General features: G+C 37.2%; 1 protein-coding gene, 1 long non-coding RNA gene, 2 other non-coding genes and 1 pseudogene across 6 annotated transcripts; 2 read left to right on the top strand and 3 right to left on the bottom strand.

The window, feature by feature from the left end:
- Positions 1-2,779: 2,779 nt before the first annotated feature.
- Positions 2,780-6,730, top strand: LOC132626137 (14-3-3-like protein GF14 iota). 3 transcript variants are annotated; one of them, XM_060340890.1, is made up of 7 exons: positions 2,780-2,965; positions 4,389-4,695; positions 4,947-5,034; positions 5,157-5,266; positions 5,355-5,503; positions 5,971-6,062; positions 6,226-6,730. In XM_060340890.1, the coding sequence occupies exons 1-7, from the start codon at positions 2,893-2,895 to the stop codon at positions 6,226-6,228; spliced, it is 822 nt and encodes a 273-aa protein (XP_060196873.1). In that variant the 5' UTR covers positions 2,780-2,892; the 3' UTR covers positions 6,229-6,730. The 3 variants fall into 3 exon arrangements, with proteins under 3 accessions (XP_060196873.1, XP_060196872.1, XP_060196874.1); XM_060340889.1 differs by having other exon boundaries at positions 6,223-6,687; XM_060340891.1 differs by lacking the exon at positions 2,780-2,965 and adding an exon at positions 3,859-3,952 and having other exon boundaries at positions 6,223-6,726.
- On the bottom strand, positions 3,667-3,740 carry TRNAI-AAU (transfer RNA isoleucine (anticodon AAU)). The gene has a single exon. It is a non-coding gene; the product is annotated as a tRNA-Ile (tRNA).
- A 1,376-nt stretch (positions 6,731-8,106) lies between the features above and the next one.
- On the bottom strand, positions 8,107-8,237 carry LOC132629662 (U6atac minor spliceosomal RNA). The gene has a single exon (XR_009578422.1). It is a non-coding gene; the product is annotated as a U6atac minor spliceosomal RNA (small nuclear RNA).
- A 292-nt stretch (positions 8,238-8,529) lies between these two features.
- Positions 8,530-10,624, bottom strand: LOC132629310 (uncharacterized). Its single transcript, XR_009578171.1, has 3 exons — positions 10,515-10,624; positions 9,620-9,694; positions 8,530-8,805 (listed from the first exon to the last, which is right to left on the bottom strand). It is a non-coding gene; the product is annotated as an uncharacterized LOC132629310 (long non-coding RNA).
- A 676-nt stretch (positions 10,625-11,300) lies between these two features.
- On the top strand, positions 11,301-15,852 carry LOC132628335 (14-3-3 protein 7-like; annotated as a pseudogene).
- Positions 15,853-22,976: the final 7,124 nt, after the last annotated feature.

Here is a 22,976-nt window from a genome sequence, read left to right on the forward strand (position 1 = left end):
ATAAAATCGATTTATGTTGGGGATTTCCGTTAAGATTATGGGTATATTGAAAACTTTAATGACGGGAGGGGTATTTTTGACCCAAATTTGTAATTGAGTATATTTTTAGCCCTTTTCCCAAAATAGAGGGGTATTTTTTTTACCATTTTCCCTTAAATATATGTTTGCTTTGATCGTTACTTAAATTTTATTGTATCCTATCAGTTAAATTTAACATTACGTCACGATGAAAATTCCATTTTATGTAACGACTTAAGGTATTTGGTCTTATCGCGTTGTTATCTTATTTTCTTTTTTATTTATTTATTTTGTCTTTACTACTGTATTTATTTAATAATTATATTTTATTCTTTATCATACTGATAGCTTTACATTGTATCCTACTTTTCTTGTAAGTTTATCCTTCAAATTGTTAATGTGTAAAATTATATAACAGCGAGAAACTATAGAATCAATCAAATTATTGTATTCATCAAAACAATACACTCAATATGATATATTATGAAACAATATGTATCAACCATCCAAACAAAGTGTAAGAAATGGTGACTCTTTATCTAGCTTTGGTCAAAGATCTACTTATAATGTGATTAAAAGTTAAATGGGATTGAAGCGTAATATTTAAAACTTCATTCATTGGATAGAGTCTTTGAAAGAGCTGGAAAATGTATCAACAATTAAGGAGAATTGTTGAAGATTGGGGTACGCGCTGTTAGAGTCAATTTTAGATGTACAAAGCGTTGTATTAAAAGTTGCTCGAATTCTTTACATTTCATGACCCTAATCCATGTACCATTTTGTACCCTAACATCTTAATTTGTGTAATTTCTCCCCTAACTTATTCAGTTCTTTGCAAAGCCATAGTTAAGTATTTTTTGAAGGGTAAAAATGAAAAATAGTTTCCCATACGAAAGGAACCATTTAATACACAAAACACAAAATGATGCATAGATTAGGGGTGGGAAATGTAAAGAACTCACTTATTTTGTTCTTGGAAACACAAAACGTTTTTAAAAAAATGGAAAAGGGTAAAAAATGCCCTCTAACGTCTTAAAAGTAACTTAAAAATATCCTCGTTCCACTTCAATTGCCCTTTACCGTTATTTTAGGATTAAAAATGTCCCTCCTTTAACACAACTATGACATGACATGAATGAGTTCTTTAATTAAACATGTGGCTTTAAAATATTGGTCCACATGAATTTCTGACCAAACTCAAAGGACTCAACGCATCAATGAATAAACTCGGCCCTTTTAATATAACCCGATTTATTCTGAAGACACTGGCAGTGAACCAAGAACTTTTGCCTTGAGGTAACTGTCATTAGCAGAATAAACATTTTTAACCTTAATCCCAAAAAAAAAAAAAACCCTCAGTACACATCAAAAAATTAACACTCATACAAAGCTCTTCACAAAATTGCACTTGATCTTTTCGTCATGCAAGATTTTCTTTTCAAAAAGAACTAAATATGGTCCTTAGTTTTATGATACTTTCGAGCACATGTATTTAATCATAGAAGTTTGAAGTTATCCAATCTGATATATGTCAATTCTTTATGCACATAGCTCTTAGTCAGAACTCTCAAGTCTCAACCACGTGGTGATTTTGAAATTATGCCTTTTGATTTTCCATGGACGAATGAAAGAATGAAGAAAATTTTCGGAACTAAGCCAAATAAGAAGAACGAGAAGAAATAAAAGAGAAATAGAAACAAAAGAAGACAATGTCGACCACAATCCTAAGCTTTCTAACATTACAGTATTGATTTTAGTTCCTTTTTAAATTTTCTATTTGTTAAAAGTAGGATTCCTAATAGACTTTAATTAGCTAGTCCATTATGTTTAACTTAACTAAATTGAGTGTAAACATCCCGCAGTAAGTTTTTACCACTAATTACTATGTAGTTCGAGATATCATCAGCAATACGACATATAGAAGTGGAAGTTACACACTAATATAGGGAAGCAAATCAAATAGCGGACTTTATGGCAAAATTGACATCCATAATTGGAAATAGTACCTTTCGTTTACTCTTTTCAACATCTGTCGAAAGAGGTGAAGAGACTATTTCAACTTGACAAAATGCAACTTCCTGGTATTAGGAAACGATACGACAGATCCAACTTTTTTGTTAGTTTATTTGCTTCTCTTCTCTGTTTGCTATGGAGGACCTCTGCTCATTGTATATCCTCATAGTTCGTTTCAGATAGGTTGTAAATATTTGACTTGGTGGAGGCACTACTAAAAAATCTCTATTTTTCCACTGATTTTTCACTAAAAAACGTTCAATGGTTATTTTTCACTGAATGTCAGTGGGAAAAACTTAAATAATAGTGTTTTCACACTAAAAAAGTATGAAGCTTCCCAGCATTTCAGTGGGAACCTGTTTCCCACCGGCCACCATGCGTTTTTCCAGTGAGCTGGTTCGGTGGGAATGAGGTGGAAAAATCATGTTTTATAGAACAAATTTCCCATTGAAATACCGGTGGGAAAAACATCTTTTTCTTCTAGTAGTGATGTTAGGCCAAAAATTTATTAAAAGAAGTTCGAGTATCCATTAAATTACATGGAAGTGACGTGCTAGATATATATAAAAATGCTATGTAAAAATGTTAGTTAAACTTTAGCCTCAATTGGCGCTTTACCAATTGTAGTACCAATGAATTGAACGGTAGACATATAGTCTTGTTCCCACAACTTTCTCCATATTGTAACTGTCATCCTCCTTATCATCCATTTTATGTTCTTGATTTCCCTTCTGCGTGTGTGTAACAAAGAAGAAAAAAGAATTTTGATTGGAACAACTATAGTAATCTCTCTTGGCATTTATTAGCATCAATATCATTTTATCTTGTTTGTTGCAGAGTAATACATTTGCCTAAAAAAATATGTCGAAGGAAAAGGAAAGAGAAACTCATGTTTACACGGCCAAGCTCGCCGAACAAGCTGAACGTTATGATGGTTAATTTCATTCCTTATCTTACCTTTCTTTTGTGTTTTCTTTTTTCATTTAGGCATTTCCATATCCATAGCTCGTGTGGCTAGAGGTGGTAAAATTAGTCGATGAATGTATGGCTCGCCCAATTTAGCTCATACAAAAGCTGGGTTGATTTGAGCTAAATATCTCGCCCAAATTGGCCCAAGAGACAGTTTGGTTCCCTTTTTTTTTTTTTAAATTTAAGCATCCGATGAGGAAGGACAGCGTCACGATAAAGTTATTTCTGTGTGACATCAGAGTAGTTTACATTACACCCTTTGGGATGTGATCGTTCCCTGGATTGATATAACGCGGAACTCTTCGTGCAGTAAATTGCCTGATTTTTTAAGAATCTCATGCTGAAAGCCCTGCCCGACTAATATTGTTTTGGATGCCTGACTAATCCTTTTTTTTTCTTTGGTAAAAAAACGCCTAAATTCATTTAGTTTAGGTTTAGAGTCACGATGAAGTTATCTCCGTGTGACGTCAGAGTAGGTTTACATTACACCCTTTGGGGGGTGACCTTTCTCTGGATCGATATAAAGCGGAACGCTTCGTGAATTGAACTGTCCTGATATTTTTAAGAATCTCATGCTAAAAGCGCTGCCAGGCTAATCCTTTATCCTTTGGCTCTTTCTTTTTTTTGAAAAGAAAAAAAATAACTAAAAAGTTCATTGATGAGTGATGACTTCGCCCGGACTCGAACTGGAGACCTTCAGTGTATTAGACTAACGTGATAACCAACTACACCACGAAACCTGTGTTTCCTTTGTCTATCTTATTATATAATTAGAACTTTCTTCCTGTGAAGAATTTGTGCTTGTTTTTAAGGATAAAAAATTGATCCATTGTGAGTTTCAGAGCTTTTTAATCCAGTTCCAGAATATGTTATGAGTAGGCAAAGTGCCAATGTTTATGCAATTTAGGGAATTCTGATAATAATTAGAACTTAAATTTGAGCCTTTTTCCAGGTAAAACTCTTCTGTATGAGAATTGTTTTTTATAATCAACTTGGATTTGCAATTAGAACATTATTAATTCATTGTGTACTTGATAGCAACATCTTGATTAGTAGATTGATTCTTTTATTGGGGTTGAAGTAATGAACTATAGGTTGAAGATAAGTTGCCTCTCCGGGTCAAAGGCTAATCTAAGGCAGATTTTGTAGGTTCAACTGTAACCTATTGCTTTCAGCTTCATATGCACAAAGATTTAAAATGTACACATATAACAAGCTCACATTCATTATAAACTCAGTGACTCTAGATCCGTATACTCCTTTGGCCTGTGTAGGATGGATTTGTGAAACCATAATCGTGACGTTCATATCACCTATAGGGAGCGAGACATAAATGCTTTTGCGCCATTCTACTGTTTGATAACTTTATATTCCTAATTATTTCTCAGAAATGGTTGAGAGCATGAAGAAAGTTGCAAAACTCGACGCTGAACTGACAGTGGAGGAAAGGAACTTGCTTTCTGTTGGTTACAAGAATGTTATTGGAGCTCGAAGGGCTTCGTGGCGTATTATGTCTTCCATCGAGCAGAAAGAAGAGTCGAAAGGGAATGAGAACAACGTGAAGCTGATTAAGGGATATCGTCAGAAAGTCGAACAGGAGTTGTCCAAGATTTGCCATGATATTCTTGAAATCATAGACAAACATCTAATTCCATCATCTGGCACTGGAGAAGCTACCGTCTTTTATTACAAAATGTAAGGCAAATGACCTTGCACTACAGAAAATAAAATAAAAATAGAATTAGCTATGAACTTCGTCACTATATCGCTAGTAGCCAACAAAGTTTTTTTGATAATCTGTCCCTAAATAGGATTAGCGACAATTTTTGTTGTTTAGCTACAAAATTTGTCCTTCGCTGATTCTTGTTTTTCGGTAGTGTTTGCGTTTATTACAATCCTTGTATTATAATTCATCCGTAAATAACTTCTTTTTTTGTGTGGTTCAGGAAAGGAGATTATTATCGTTACCTTGCTGAGTTCAAGACTGATCAGGAAAAGAAAGAGGCTTCTGAACAATCATTGAAGGGCTACGAGGCAAGTTATCTTTAAAAATCCCTATATTGTCAGTTTGTGTATCTAACTTAATTTTTTTTATTATGATCCAATGTACATTAATTTGACACATTTTGAGACTTCCATTGATTTGTTTTCATCAGGCTGCTACAGCCACTGCAAACTCTGATCTCCCTTCAACACATCCGATCAGGCTTGGTCTTGCTTTGAACTACTCCGTATTCTACTATGAGATCATGAATTCTCCCGAAAGGTAAAGTTCATGACCGATGAATTACTACCTGCAGAATATGTTTCTTGTCCTCGGGATGATGTTGAAGATTGATAATTTCAAATGGCAGGGCTTGTCACTTGGCCAAACAAGGCTTTGATGAGGCAATAGCGGAGTTGGACACTTTGAGTGAAGAATCATACAAAGACAGTACCTTAATCATGCAACTGTTGAGAGACAATCTCACACTGTGGACCTCTGATTTGCCCGAAGACGGAGGTAACAATTATTTAAATGTGTTGAAAATACAATTAAGAAAATAAAAGTGTGCTCTTTCTAACATATTAAACTTTTAAATGATATGGTCACACAATTCAATATGATATCAGAGCAGGAAGAGGTCCTGAGATCGAATCTCACAGCCACTCATTATCAAAATGAATTTCCACGTGCTTGGTCCATTAAAAAAGAATCAGACATGCACACCAGGGGGCATGTATGAGAATATAATTTAAGAAATAAAGTGTGCTCTCTCTAACAGTTTGAGTGTCCATCACATTGTAGCGTTAGTTGAGGATAACATAATGGTCTTTGAAATGCTAAAACTGAATTTTGTGTGTCAAAGGAACCAAAGAGAACTCTTTGGATTCTGCTTTTCCTTAAGCCCGGGAAATATAGCTATGTAAAATAAATGAATGATATGTGAAAATTCTTGAAAACTAGATTGAACACTACTGTTCGTGCAGTTGAAGAGAATTCGAAAGCTGATGAACCGAAAGCTGCAGAACCTCCTCAAAAAGCAGCAGAAGCAACTCAAAAAACGGAAGATCCGCCTCAAGTGAGTATTTGATTTAAACCAAGCCAATTTTAAAGAGCAGAAACTAAACTTGACACGTTTTATTCAGTGCACACCTGAACTTTGTTAGTCCTAATTACCCCGAGATCAATTTTGAAGTTGGTTTACACTTTGCTAAAATCAGCTTTTTGTGCTTTGACAGCAGTAAAGGAAGCACGAGGAGCTACATGACAGGCAGTATGCTCGGGAAATTTCTGCCCTTTCCCTCAGCTGTCTTAGAGATGATACCGTGTGCATGATTTTGCAATGCCTCCCATCAGAAGAAGATGCAGTTCGTAATTTGATCGATACATTTTCATTTCATTCCATTTTTTTCCCATTTATTTATGTTCGTTGGTGGAGAAGTGTTATTCAACTTGATCTTTTTCGAATGAGTCTTCGTCTTTTGTTAGTACCTTAATTTTTTTTCATTGAAGGACAAAGAAAGAGGATTTTCTGGAAGATTTTGATCCAATTCCTTCATATTAGTATTACTTATTGTAATTGGACAAATTTGTGCTAATGAAGAACAAAAATGGATCCTAAAAAGTTATTCCATTTAAGTATTCCTCCTCCTTTATTGAGTGTTAGATGATAATAATGTAGCTGCATAATGTGCTCTGTGGTTCTACCAAAAAGCTTTATTAATAGAGCTTCTTGTCTGATAAAAAAGAATCCTTTTATTTCAGGGTGCCACACTGAATACAAGACATACTAAAACTGAGAGGGAATGCCTAGCATCTGGGAGGACCTTTTCTATTAAAAAAAAAAAAAAAAAAAAAAAAAAAAGAAGAAGAAAAAACAGCCTATGCAAAAAATAAAATATCAAGATTATAATGCTAATTATGGAGATCTTCTAAAAGAGTTATTTTAAAGGCTGTGAAATCAGAAAAAGAAGAAAAGCCAGAATATGACATGTAATGGCGGAGCCACATATAAGGAAGGCGATTCAATCCAAAAAGTACACTGTGCAATAGTTTAGTGACATTTTTACATTTTCTTGAATCCCGTTTTAATTTCTGGCTCCACACTGAGTGTACATGACTCACCAATCACCATATCAAGAATTGATAAGACAACAGTGCATGATATGAATCTTTTTCGGGTAAAGATATCACAATATGGTGGTATTCCTTAGTATACTGCTAGATCATAATTTTGTGACGTAATTGAAAATATTATGATTATAGAAGACCCTGTGAATAACGTGTACTTGATCGCTATAGTAGATTGAGTTGAAAGTCAATTGATTGTTGGAAATTCTCTATTTAGTGGACTCACATATTTAATATAATTGTACATAAATTGCTATCAATTAAAGACGGTTATTTTTCTGATCTAATAAAGTGTTATTTTTATGGGCTATACATAAATATTATGTTATAAGGTATGGATTTTATATGCGTAGAAACCTATTTAACTTTTCAGTTATAATTAATTGGTTCATAACTGAAGAGTCGCACCTCTTCTGAAAGGTTACATTTGAAGAGTTATATCTCTTCCGAAAAGATGCCTCACTATTATATATTGGTTGTGGTCCTTAAATCTGTTACTGATTCTTTTCCTCTCTACCCCATTAAGAGAAGTGTCATAAAGAAAGTAACAAGACCTAGAAGATCATGACTTCCTTCTATCGATTTTTACAATTGATGAAAAGTAAGTGTCTTTACTATTCTTCTAAATTTATATCACTGTCTAATGATTTACTTGCGATCTTGTGTGAAGTGTATAAAGTTTTCTAACATTGATGTCTCTCGACTTATTTCTTCAGAATTTAGCCACTAATGTTTCCCTTCATCTCGGAAAAGTTTCTGTTCTCAAAGAAAACTAAAGTTGTTCCATTTGGAAAATATATAGCCTAAGTGAGAGAATGTTAGAGAAATGAGCTTGCATTGTAAATATTTTATTTATGTTTTAATTGTTCTGTGCTTAATGTTTGTTCATAAATGAGAGCTCAATTAAAGTTGTGATATATGGTTATTGAGTAATGCACGTTATGTATTTGATGGGTCCAGCAAGACGGTAAGTGTATGCTCAAGCTAATGTGAAACAGGTATGAAAAGACCCACTAGGTTTTATTACTTGCAGCTAATGCCTTGTCTGATAACAGGCAAAGCCCGAAGGCTGTTCCCGTCCCTGTCGGGGGTGATGCCAACCATCTCTCCTTTCAACACACACACACACACAAAAAAAAACACTAGCTCATACGGTTTTGTCTTCAAAGCAGAATATTTATTTAGAAAGAAAAAAGAAGCACACTAAAGAAAGGCAACATAACCACGAGTTAAATGCACGTAATGTCTTTTTATATGTCTAATACCATTCAGTTTTCTCTACAAAGACCATATTTTTCTTCAGCCCACGAACTTGCTGTCACGACCCAATTCGCGAGTCGTGGTGGCACCTACACTATCCCTCCGAGTAGGCGAACCACATTACTAATAACAAGTTGAATAAGCGGAAAATTAAATAAAAATAAATTATCAAGTCTTAAATACTTATCATAACTAGAAATGTCATGACAACCCCAAAATCTGGTCAAAGGGTACAAGAGCGCTAACATAGTACGGAATATAAGTCTGAAAATACCTGAAGACTACATATTGTCTGTCGAATACAAAAACAGAAATAAATAGAGGAGGTCCTTCAGGGGCCACGGATGACCAAGTAGCTCACCCTGAATGACTGAAAGATGTCACCCTCGCGTATCAGCCACGGGGTGTAGAACTGGAACCTGGATCGTACTCTGCACTCAACAGAAGTGCAGCAAGAGTAGTATCAGTACAACACTTGTACCGGTAAGCATCATAGGCCGACAATGATTAGATAACGCATGAAGAAGTTGAAACAACAAGTAGCACATAGAACAAACAGGTATGGTCACGTATCATATTTAAGTAAAGTTATAAGGAATCATGAAATCAACCAAGACAAACATAATTCACCAATGATCAGTCAAATATATGAGTGGATGAATGCAATGCAATGCAATAGTCACCTCTCTCGCTCCACTCTCGTACACACATGCTAAGGGCAGTGCCTCAAAGCCATGACCCATGGGGGACCCGCGAAGTCCATGTACCACTCGTGCTCTCCGGCAGAAACCTCGGAGGCTATTAATCACTCTCAATCTCCGGCAATGACCTCGAAGTCTCTCTATCACTCTCCATCTCCGGCAAAGACCTCGGAGTCTCTCAATCACTCACCTCACCAATCATCGCAACAATAATATGGAAAGTATGCCATGCATGATATCAGTCTTAACAATATCACCAACGTAAATCAACAAGTACAAGTCATATTATTGTCCACTGTCTAATTATCAATATTACCATTCCTTTTCAGGTGATGAGTGAACTAGTATGTGACAGAAATACAAACAAGTGATAATCACAGAAATAACACATTTGGCGACAAGCCCACATAACAGCTGACAAAACCAACCTAATTGGAATTCACCTCCGCTTCATGCCCGAAGGCCTATCATGCTATCCCCGTCACTTTCTACAACTACATACGATTCTCTAATCAGAGTCTAACTAAAGTAGACCGTAACCTACCTCAATGCCGAGCGGGTGCCACAAACGATCAAACCAATGCCTTTCCTTTGCGTAGAACCTCTGAGTGATCGAAATCTTTCAAATACGCATTTTACATTAGAATACGAATCTATGGAGACCCATATTGCTATACTTATATTCGAAATCCAAAAAGCACCCTGAAAAGTGACCTCGAGTCTAGAAGGGCAAAATTGGAATTTTATTTAAAAATCATTTTGCCCATAACCTAAGGGTCCTATATTCATAAAATTAGTCAATTCTATCCATAAATGGGCTCTCAAATCGTTAATTCTCACTTCTTAGGACTATGACTCGAAACCTTTAATTACTCCAAAAATCTTCACTTCGGGCAAAACCCTAACTTTCCACAATTCAAATACCATGAATTTGAAGGTATTCATATATCCTAATACTCTTGTTATTCAATCATATAGACCCAACATATCAAAATTGAAACTTTACCGTGATGGATTTAGGAGAATTTCAAAACCAAGAGCTTAGAACCACTATTTACGTATGAATCCAGTACATTACCAAAAACCTTTTGAATTCATTTACACCTGACCAATATGAAAGAAGGAAAAAAAAAATTACGTGCACATGATGAACAACAGAGAAAATCGGAAATTAATTTGAAGGTGAAAACAGTGACATCCGAAACCGAACCATGCAAAACCTTTTGCTTCAGTCAACATTTTACCATTAAAGCTACGTATTCCCATAATTAACCACTATCATTACTTCATCAATACCCACAGTCATTACTTAATTATTAAGTCTACCCATCATAGATACAATCATTAGCCCCCAAATCATTGCCCTCATCATAGGCACAATTATGGCCTAATGATCGGGCATAAAGTAAATATTAGAACAATATGAAAATGGAGCCTACCTGATGCCTGTGCAACTGTTAGTGCACGAAGAGGAGTCTGTCAGTGGTTTTCTTCCCCAGTTGTGCCAAACTGTTTCTATTTTTCTTTATTTGTCATGCCCAAAGTAAATGAATTATTTTTAAACCCTAGACTTCTAATATATATGGGTCGTAAGAGGTGGGTTAAGCCCTATAACTCAGCCCAATAATTTCTACAATTTACCTACTCACCTAACCACTTGTATAAAATATAGTCATACCGTCAAATATTTTATTTACCAACTTGTATCTTATATAAGTGCAAATAAAATTCCTATGAATAAACTATTCACACATAGTAAATAGATAAATTATAAAATTTACCCGTCAATCATATAACCGTACCACATATTCCCGCAAGTCAAGAATATCTTTTAAAACTACGAAAAGGATATCTTAGCGAAAACGAGTTCAATATGCTAAATGACCAAACGGGTCGTTACACTTGCTAGTAGAAATTTAACTAATTCTGTTCCTATCAGAAATCTATTAATTGTTTCAAATTCCAAAAGTTTTGAATTATCCAACAAGCCCCTTAAGTTATCTAAATGCATTCAACTATTGAAGCCAAGAAATAGTGTTGATGATTTTATCACAAAGGCTGCAGCTTATGATGCAGAGGGTCATGAAATTGAAATTAATGGGCTTGATTTTCTTTCCTTTTTCTTTTTGTATTGCCAATTTCATTTGTCTTTTTTTTTCTTCTTTTTCTTATGACTTTTTTGTTAATTGATTATCAATTTTGTAAGCAGGTATGCTAAAAAGAATATGTACAAAGAAAAGGAAAGAGAAATCCATGTTTACATGGCCCAGCTCGCTGAACTAGCTGAACGTTATGATGGTAATTTCGTTTCTTTCCCTATCTTCTCTCTCCTGTTTTTTGTTTTCTCTTTTCATTTAAGTATTTTACATCTGAAACTCGTGGTGGAGGCAGAATTTTCACTGAGAAAATTCAAAATATAAAGAAGTAAATACATGAATAAGCCAAAGAATTCAATATATAGTATATATACATAAAAAAGAATCTATTCATCAAGTATAATTTTTTAGCAAAGAGGTGTCAATTGACTCTCCTTGTTATCGCCCCCGCGTGGCCCGACTAATCGTTTGGTCTCTATTCCTGCATCAGAATGTATCAATGTGCATTTGTATTGGTAACTTACGAGTACATACTAAGATTTGAGAAAAGTAATTTTACATATATGTTCATGTACAGTAACATTACATGAATAACATCATGTACATGTACACTGTTTTTCCTCTTCTGTTTGTTTTCTTTCTTTTTCTCCCTTTCTTTGTGGTTCTACTTGCGCCCCAATAGTGTGTAATCCATTTCTTTTTTCCCTTTTCTGTGAAGAATTTGTACTTGTTTTTGAGAAAGAAGATATTGTTTCCACAGTGAGTGTCAAAGCTATCTAATCCAGTTATAGAAGATGTAAAACTCGTAGGCAAAGTGACAATCTTTGTGCAATTTTGGCATGTTTTGAGGGTTGATTTCTCATAAGGTCACTCAACTATAGCAATTGTACCACAAAAGTCACTTAACTTTGTTTTGTAACTGGAAAGTCAATCAACTTTCATCTTTGTAACACAAAAGTCACTTAACTTTGTTTTGTAACTGGAAAGTCACTCAACTTTCATCTTTTTAACACAAAAGTCATTCAACTCATCTTAGTCAACTTTTTCTAACGTGGCATTTTTAAAAAGTTACATTCTTATTTAACATAAACTCACCCATTTTTACTATTTAGTGACCCGCCCCACTAACCTGACCCGCTATCCAATGGATTTAGTGTAGGACTTGATGAGGATGCTTGAGAACTGATCAGTAATGTAAATTTTGTAGAGCAGAGGATTAATATAGTAATTTTAAACAAAATCACTGCTTCCTGGCCCCTGCATTAACTAATGAATTAAAAGGTTGATTATCGATGTGAAATTTAGTTTCCCGCAATCACTACCAACTTCTTATGGTATTCTTTGTAAAATTCAAGCTGCTTGCTCAAGGGAATTGTATTCTGAATATGTCATAGATGAAAAGAAGAACAAAGGTACAACTAAACTCAGTTGATTTGCGTAATATCTTGTGAATAGAATGTATAAATTTTCTTGAAGAACTGTTACTACTTGCAAATATCTTAGCAATAGTGTCATAGTAACCAGATGAACTTGGGGCAAAATTTTAAGGCCTGAGTAGGGAGGAGAATCCAACCACGTTACAAGTAAAAAAATTACTAGTAAAATTTCAGTCCTTAGTGTTTTGTTATAAAAATTGGATAGCTGGTCGGTTTAGTGGGGCGGATCACTAAATGGTAAAAATGGATGGATTTCTATTAAATAAGGATTTAACTTTTTTTTTGTTTAAAATGACACGTCAGCAAAAGTTGACTAAAATGAGTTGAATGACTTTTGTTTTACAAAGACGAAAGTTAAGTGACTTTCCTGTTATAAAACAAAGTTAAATGACTTTTGTGTTACAAAGATAAAGCTGAGTGACTTTCCAGTTACAAAACAAAGTTAAGTGACTATTGTGTTACAATTATGATAGTTGAGTTACCTTCTGAGAAATTAACTCCGTGTTTTGATAATAATTTGAAAAGATTCGAGCCTTCTTCAATTTTCCTGGTAAAACTTTTCTGGATGAGGATTGGTTTTATCAGCAACTTGGATTTGCAATTAGAACATATCGATCTTAGTTCATTTAGTACTTGATAGCAAAATCCTGATTAGTATATTGGTTCTTTTATTGGGGTTGAAGGAATGGAGAACATGTAAGATGCCTAGTAGGTTCTGTAGGTTCAATTGAATCCACTGCTTGCGGCTCAAACTATTTATACATATGCAAAAATATTTGAAATGTACATATAACAAGATCACATTCATTATAAACTCACTGACTGTAGATCTCGTATTCACCTATGGCCTGTGTAGGTTGTTTTTTTTTAAACCACAATTGTAAATTTCATCACCGCTCTATTGGGAATGGGATATAGTAAATGTCTTCATGCCATTGTATTGTTTAATGACTTCCTAATTATTTCTCAGATATGGTTGACAGTATGAAGAAAGTCGCAAAACTCGACGCTGGACTGACAGTAGAGGAAAGAAATTTGCTTTATGTTGGTTACAGGAATGTTATTGGGGCTCGAAGGGCTTCGTGGCGTATTATCTCTTCCATCGAACAGAAAGAATAGTTGAAAGGGAACGAGAACAACGAGAAGTTGATTAAGGGATATCATCAGAAAGTCGAAGAGGAGTAGTCCAAGATTTGTCGGGATATTATTGAAATCATAGACAAACATCTAATTCCATCTTCTGGCACTGGAGAGGCTACCGTTTTTTATTACAAAATGTAGGGCAAATGACCTTTGACTACCAAAAACAAAATGGAATTAGTTACGAACTTGGTCTCTAAATTTCTTGTAGCTAACAAAAATAATCAATGGCTAAATAGGATTAGCGACGTATTTTTCTATTTAGCTGCAAAAATTGTCTGTCGCTAATTCTTGTTTTCTCGTAGTCTTTGCATTTATTATCCATCCGTATATAACTTCTTTTTTTGTGGATGGTTCAGGAAAGGAGATTATTATCGTTACCTAGCTGAGTTCAAGACTGGTCAGGAAAAGAAAGAGGCTTCTGAACAATCATTAAAGGGCTATGGGGCAAGTTATCTTAAAAAATATGTATGCTGTTATTGTATATAACTTAAATCTTTTTTATTATGATCCAGTTGATGCACATTGAATTTCGCACATTTGAGAGTTCCCGTGAAGAGTTCTCTTGATTTGCATTCTTTAGGCTGCCACGGCCACGACCACGACCACTGCAAACTCTGATCTGCCTTCAACACATCCGATCAGACTCGGTCTTGCTTTGAACTACTCTGTGTTCTACTATGAGATTATGAATTCCCCAGAAAGGTACAATCTGTGACCAATAAATACCTCTAGAATATATTTCTTGTGGTAGAGAAGGGTAGAGGGACGGACACATTATCCACTGAGTTTCTAACTGTGTCACTTGCCCTCAAAAATTTCTCGGTTATAAAAAAGAAGAATGTGTTTCTTGTGGTTTTCTTGTCCTTTTGATGATGTGGATTGACAATTCAAATGGCAGGGCTCTTCACTTGGCTAAACAAGCTTTTGAAGAGGCAATAGCAGAGTTGGACACTTCAAGCGAAGAATCGTCCAAAGACAATAGCTTAATCATGCATCTGTTGAAAGACAATCTCATGCTGTGGACCTCCGATTTGCCCGATGACGGAGGTAACAATTATCTAAATGTCTGTTTTAGGATTGAAAAAAACAAGTAGTATTTGAAGTTAAGTTGAAAAAGGATATTTGAAAGTTGAAGTTGTGTGTGGCCATGAAATCAAAGTTGAATTTTGTCCGTGAAAAGTTGAAATTTTTTAAAAACCTGTTTTTCAAACTTCAAATTCTATATTTCAAGTTTGAAGTTGAAATAGTTAGTCACTTTGGTTAACTAATTGTTTATATGATTTCAAATCTTATTCATGTCCAAACAGCTCTAGATCTTTGTGTGAAGGAACCAAAAAGAACCCTTTGGATTTCCTGTAAGCCCTGGAAATATACCTATGTAAAATAAATAATGTAAAGATTCTTGAGAACTATATTGAATGTTACTGTTTGTGCAGCTGAAGAGAATTGGAAAGCAGATGAACCACCTTCAACAACAGAAGATCCGCCCCAAGTGAGTCTTTGACTTGATCCATATCCAATTTTAAAGGACAGAATACCCGTACCCCACTAAACTTAACACGTTTTTATTCAGTGAACACCTAAACTTTGTCTAGTCCTGATTATCCTGACATCAACTTTTGTGCTTTGACAGAATTGATGGAAGCACAAGGAGATAAATGACAGGCAGTATGGTTGAGAAATTTCAGCCATTTCCCTCAGCTTTCTTACAGAAAGAGCGCATGCATGATTTTGCAATGCCTCCATCAAAATATGATGCACTTCGTAATTTAATCAATACATTTTCGTTTCATTCCATCTTTTTCCCTTTTATTTCATGTTTTTTGGTGGAGAACTGTTATTCAACTTCATTTTTTCTTTCGAATGAGTCTTAGTCTTTTGTTAGATCCTTGATTTTGTTCAGGAACCAGGTTAGTCTCTTGAGATAATGAGTTAATTGAAGGACAAAGAAAGAGGATTTTCTGAAAGATTTTGATCCCATCCGTCCATATTAGGATCACTTATTGTAATTGAACAAATTTATCCTAATGACTATGAAATCAGAAAAGGAAGAAAAAACAGGATACAGACATGTAATGGCAGAGCCAGGATACCACATGTAGTGGCGGAGCCACATATATATATAAGGAACGGAACTCAATCCGAAAACTACGTACACTGCGCGATAGAATGAAAACAACTTTTTATATTGATTCCAACGATATGTCATCTAAAATTCCTCCTTCAAGAAATAACTTTGTGGAAAGCAAAAATCTTCTTCTTGATTCCGGATTTCTGCATCCTCATCATCTGGTTTCTGATATAAGGAAGAAAAAAAAACAAGCATGAGAATAGAAATCATCTTCAGTCACCACCAAAAACTCTTCTGACTCTGTATATATAATTACCATCAAGCAAGTGTTAGGTTCTTGGATGAGTACAACTTCATAACACATATACACAGCATAAACCTGATACATATTGAACTGAACAAATTCTCAGTGATGTCTTTTTTTAGCTGGTAGCTAATTTCTTAATTACCAAGTGAATAATTACAGCCAGGGGCGAATTTATGCATAAAAAATGGGTCACGTGACACATGGTCACCCGACAAAACTCGGTATATTATGTATATAATTCTTAAAATATATCTAATATTAACTGAAGGAACACATGGTCAAACTAGACTGAGTGGAGCACTGGTTAAGCGCTAGGTTTAATCCCTTAAGGTCGTGGGATTGAACCCAACTAAATGCACTTCCTTTTTACTTTTTTTAATTTTATTTAAAGTGGTGAACCCATCCTCTTAAAATCCTGGATTCGCCTCTGATTACAGCTCAAGAGAAAGAAAAAAAAAACTCACTCACGTCATTTAGTTTCATGGAAAATCTAGGATATCAATGACATGAACTAGTTATAGACTTGTGTTGGGTCCAAAGGCATACGCATGTATACTTGATCGACAACTAATAAAGTGATAAGTAGAGTATCGTTCCTCATGCGGACACGTTTATCAGCTATCAATTAGATCAAACTATTATGAACTAGATATTCGAGCGGGTTTTCCAAAAGTTGATTTATTGTTATAACTACTGCCGAATTTGTAAACTAATTAGCAACGAATCAAGACCACTAGAAAACATATGTAACTTTTAATGAGAATTCAGTAAGAGGAAAGATTTGAGGGTTAGTTGATGATCAATGATGTCGAGTATTCACTTAAATTGATTGACTCTTGAGTATCTGGTTTATTAGTCACAACTCACAAGGTTAAGTTTGTTCATAGGAATCTTCTGAGTTCCTACTTGCCTATTGAAGTTAACCTAATGGTTATATTGCTATGGAATTAGAGATAACAAGAACACATTTGTAATTCATATATAGTGATTAAGCAAGACATGTATGTATATTCCTATCCCAACCACAAATTCTGAGGACCGGATGCAAGAATTTCCCTATATAATCCTATATGCAATCTAGAATTTTCTTTCCCAAGTTCACTTCTAGATTCCATATATAGTATTTAATTCACAATCAAGCAATCAAGAAAATAAGAGCAAAATTAAATAAATAAATCAAGACAATAATAATAATAATAATAATAAAATGTCAATTCAAGCTTCAACTACGACAATCAAGAATATTTGTAACCCTGAAAACAAGATAACTAGCCACGTATAATCATGGCAACAATATCATAAATTCTCAAAAACATAGATTACAAGAAAATATGAAGGTGAATCCTCATTCTCTAGCTATCTGTATACGGGTAAAACCGAGGATATGGTCATGCTCGGTTTCCCGATGTCAAGGTTAGGCTCAGCCAGGATACAACCGGCTTATCGGGGATAAGGCTTCAAGCTCGATCTGTAACGAGGAGTTAAAGCAAGTAGAAGAGGCGGTTACCACCATGAGGAGAAGACCGGAATATCCGCCCTCAGCCGGATATTTCAGCACTAATCTCGGCAACAGCTGTCAATAGATTTCTTTTCCTTATTTATAATTGTACTAGGGTTAGGACTCCTTTATTATATAAAGAAGAGGCCTTCATTCATTGAGGAGGTCTTGCGAGAAAAAAAGAGCATTCATATACTAAGAAAGCAATAGTATCGTTTGAGTTCATTTATCTTTTCTAAGGTTGCCTTTTGTTATTCATTGTAAACACCCGGTCAGAAGGGTTCGACCTCGGTTCCCGATATCCGAGGCTAGTCATCATTTCACATTTGGTCAGATCTGCATATTTTATTTGCTTATTTATTTATCGTGTAATCTAATCTCGAATTGAATTAAGCCACATATCTTTGGCACCACACATAAATTTAATTGTTCTCCATTTTAAGGTTAAACAGTTTGGTGCCCACCGTGGGGCCAGAGATAGTAGTGGCAGTTCAATACAAAATTCTGGTTACACTCGATATTTTACATTTGTTCTTTAAAGTTTGATTTCAGGTCTACCAGACATGTCAGACTTCCATTCTGTCAACTTTCAAGTTGAGTTAAGCCATCACGAGCATAACGACGAGGGCGTACCTAATAACAACATACCCCCTGTTAATCCTGTTCAAGCCGGATCATCGGTGGGCAACGTACCGGTCGGCTGGGATAACAGAGCCATGCTGCAACAACTCCAAAACTAGTTAGACATGGCTATAGCCCAATTGCAGGCCCAGCAAGAAATCATAGCGCAATTGCAGAACTGAAATCAAGCACCCGATATTGCTCCATCGGAACAGACCGAGGATACGGAAAAAAGGCATTTTACTCGGAATAACGAGAACCATCTCGGGCAAAGTGGCGAGCTGATAAGAATGCTCGAAGAATTGACGAAACGAGTCGAATCCGGCGACAAGAAGATAGAAGCAAACGATAAGAAGGTGGAGAATTACAACTCGAGGGTCGATCAGATTTCGGGAGGCCTACCGGTGTTGAAGGGACCAGACTCGAAGAAATTCATTTAAATGCCATTTTCGCCGAGTGCGGCGCCGATGAAAATCCCAAAGAGATTTCACATGCCCGATATCACCAAGTATAACGGGACAACGGACCCAAACGAACATGTGACTGCATATAAATGTGCTATTAAGGGCAATGATCTCGCCGATGATGAAAGGGAATCAGTGCTGCTTACGAAATTCGGGGAAACCCTATCAAAGGGGGCAATGATTTGGTATCATAACTTGCCCGAGCATTCGATTGATTCGTTTGCCATGCTCGCTGATGCTTTTGTCAAAGCCCATGCTGGGGCCATCAAGGTCGAAACCCGAAAATCAGACTTGTTCAACGTCAAGCAGCAAGATGACGAGACCCTTCGCGAGTTTGTGGCCCGATTTCAAATGGAGTGCATGGACTTACCTCCGGTCACTGACGATTGGGCCGTTCAGGCTTTCACTCAAGGGCTCAATTCAAGAAGCTCGATCACATCTATAGAGCTAAAGAAAAATCTGATAGAATACCCGGCAATCGCCTGGGCTGATGTACACAACATGTATCAATCAAATATCAGGGTTGAAGATGATAAGATACTGAGGGCTGCTTCAGTATCATGGTATTCTGGCAAAGGATATGATCGATCGAAAAGAACAACAGATCGAGATTCCAGACATCATATGATAGATATCAACCTTACCCACCCGATCGAAGGGGGAATAGGTGAACCAGTGAATTGGGAAAAAATGATAGGAGGAATGATCGAAGGAATGATCGAGGCCTAAGTAGTCGCGGTTTGATGAATAGAAATGCTGTCGATAGAGCCGCGGGAAATAAAGAAACTCTAAAGCTATCCGAGTACAATTTCTGCGTCGATGTAACGACCATAGCAGCGGCCGTTATCCATAACAGAGAAACGAGGCACCCAAGGCCAATCCAATCTGATCTAGAGAAGCGGGATAAGAGCCTTATTTGCAAGTACCATCACACTCACGGCCATCGAATCGGAGATTGTCGGCAGCTGAGAGAGGAGGTTGCCCGTTTGTTTAATTTGGGACACCTTCGAGAATTTCTAAGTGAACGAGCAAAAACTCACTTTAAGAACGTGGATTCCAACAAGCAAGATAGGCCGGAAGAGCCTCAGCAAGTGATACACATGATTATGGGAGGAGCGGACGTTTCCATTAGGCCGGTTGTAAGGTGCACCAAAATTTTCATACCAAGAGAAAAGCGTATTCAGAATAACGACCCCGACGGTCCCATCTCGTTCAGTGACGAGGACATGGAAGGCATCGCTCAACCTCATAACGACGTGCTGGTAATATTTGTCCTTGTCAATAAATTTAGAATTAAACGTGTGCTAATTGATCCAGGTAGCTCGGCTAATATCATCCGATGGAGAGTCATCGAGCAGTTGGGACTATTAGATCAAATCGTTCCAGCAATACGAGTCCTCAACGGATTCAACATGGCCTGCGAAACGATGAAGGGTGAGATCACCTTATCGATCAACACGGCAGGAACTACGCAGCAGAAAATTTTTTATGTGAAAGAGGGAGACATGGGATACAATGCATTGCTGGGAAGACCGTGGATTCACCTCATGAAAGTTGTCCCCTCAACTATGCATCAGGCATTGAAATTCCCGACCCCAGAGGGGATCAAAACCATTTATGGTGAACAACAGGCCGCAAAGGAAATGTTCGTGGTCGAAGAATTTGTTAAGACTACAAAGATACCAGATCAGAATGAAGGGGAAAGTGCCAAATAGCAATCACAGATTCTGATCTCGGAGTCCTCGGAAGATCGGAACAGGGACACACCAGACGAAGAGTTAGAGTTCGGAGTGCCGAGGACCTTTGTGGTGCCCGATGATTCAGATGCCACTAAATCCACAATCGAAGAACTCGAGCAAATCATAATGTTCGCTCATCAACCAGACAAGAAGGTATACCTGGGCACAGGATTAATCCCCGAGCTCAGGAAAAAATTTGTTGAATTTCTTAAAAATAACTCAGATTGCTTTGCCTGGTCCCATTTACACATGACAGGTATCCTACCGAATGTGACAACACACAAGTTTAGTCTGGATCCAAGTTTTCCTCCCGTCAAATAAAAACGGAGGCCGCTGCCCGAGGTAAAACATGCATTCGTCAAAGACGAGGTAACCAAGCTCCTTAACATATAGTCCATTCGAGAGGTTAAATGCCCAGATTGGTTAGCTAACGTTGTAGTGGTTCCTAAAATGGGAAATAAATTTAGAATGTGTATAGATTATAAAGATTTAAACAAGGCTATCCCAAAGGACTCATTTCCTTTACCCAGCATCGATCGCATGATCGACGTTACTGCGGGTCACGATACACTGAGTTTCCTCGATGCCTACTCAGGGTACAACCAAATACAGATGGACCAGGAGGATCGAGAAAAAACCTCTTTCATAACTAAGACTGGCACGTATTGTTATAATGTATTGCCTTTCGGCTTAAAAAATGTCGGTGCCACCTATTAACGGCTAGTCAACCGCATGTTTGAGTACCAAATAGGAAAATCAATGGAAGTTTATATAGATGACATGGTCTTTAAGTCCCTGCGAGCAGAGGACCATTTGAAATATTTGGAGGAAACATTCAACATATTAAGGAAGTACAACATGAAGCTGACCTCGGAAAAATGTGCCTTCGGTGTTGGTTCGGGTAAGTTTCTCGGATTCATGGTATCGAACGAGGGATCGAAATCAACCCGGATAAGATAAAGGAAATTAAATATATCACCGTGATAAACGACATCAAAGGGATGCAAAGATTGACAGGATGGATAGCTGCCCTAAGCCGATTCATCTCCAGATCCTCGGATAAAAGCCATCGGTCTTTCTCGTTGCTCAAGAATAAGACTGACTTTGCATGGACCCCCGAATGTCAGATGGCCTTCGCAGAACTCAAGAATTACTTATCAAGCCCGCCTCTACTCCACACGCCAAAAGCGAACGAGCAGTTGTATCTATACTTGGCGGGGTCTGAGATAGTGGTAAGCGGTGTCCTGGTTCGAGAGGAGAAAGGTACGCAATACCCGGTCTACTATGTAAGTAGAACCCTCGGTGACATTGAAACCAGGTACCAACATTTGGAAAAACTTGCTTTGGTCCTATTGAGCGCATCTAGAAAATTAAAACCTTACTTTCAATGTCATCCCATGTGCGTCGTACCGTCGTACCCCTTAAGGAATGTCATGCATAAACCCGAACTCTCAGGCCAATTAGCAAAGTGGGCTGTGGAGATCAACGGATATGATATTGAATATAAACCCCGAACTGCTATCAAATCCCAAATACTTGCGGACTTCGTGGCCGATTTCGCACCGGTCATGATCCCCGAGGTTGATAAGGAAATGCTTCTTGCCTCAAGGACTAGTACGGGAGTCTGGACTCTCTACACAGATAGTGCGTCTAATGTGAAAGGGTCCAGGTTAGGGATCGTTCTCAAACTGCCCTCAGGTGACGTAATAAGACAATTTATTAGATCTACTGATTTAACTAACAACGAAGCCGAGTATGAGGCTATGATTGCAGGTTTAGAACTGACTAAAGGCTTGGGAGACGAGATCATAGAAGCCAAATGCAATTCTCTCCTAGTGGTCAACCAAGTGAACGGAACCTTCGAAGTCAAGGATGATCGAATGCAGAGATACCAAGAAAAACTGCAGGTTGTCCTTCGCCGGTTCAAGCAGTGGATGTTGGAACACATGCCTCGGGATCAAAATAATGAGGCAGATGCCCTAGCAAATCTGGGATCCTCGGTAGAATCGGATGGGTTCAATTCCAGCGCTGTGGTGCAGTTGACAAAATCGGTCATAGAGACCGGCCACGTCGAGATAAACTCGACAAGCCTCACTTGGGATTGGAGGAATAAGTACATAGACTATCTTTAAACGGGAAAGCTACCATCCGATGCCAAGGAATCAAGGGCCCTCCGAACTAAAGCAGCTAGATTTTGTTTTGTCGATGGCCAGTTATACCGAAGGTTGTTCCATGGCCCCTTGGCGAGATGCCTAGGATCAGGAGAAACCGACTACGTTCTGAGGGAAATTATCGAGGGGACTTGCGGAAACCATTCGGGAGCCGACTCCTTGGTCCGCAAGCTGATCAAAGCAGGATACTACTGGAACGAGATGGAGAAAGACGCCAAAACCTTCGTTCGAAAGTGTAACGAATGCCAAAGGCATGCCCCGTCGATACACCAACCCGGGGAAGAGCTTCATCCGGTCCTTTACCCATGGCCATTCATGAAATGGGGTATGGACATAGTAGGGCCTTTGCCATGGG

This window comes from Lycium barbarum, chromosome 2, assembly GCF_019175385.1.
Source record: "Lycium barbarum isolate Lr01 chromosome 2, ASM1917538v2, whole genome shotgun sequence".
Taxonomy (NCBI): domain Eukaryota; kingdom Viridiplantae; phylum Streptophyta; class Magnoliopsida; order Solanales; family Solanaceae; genus Lycium; species Lycium barbarum.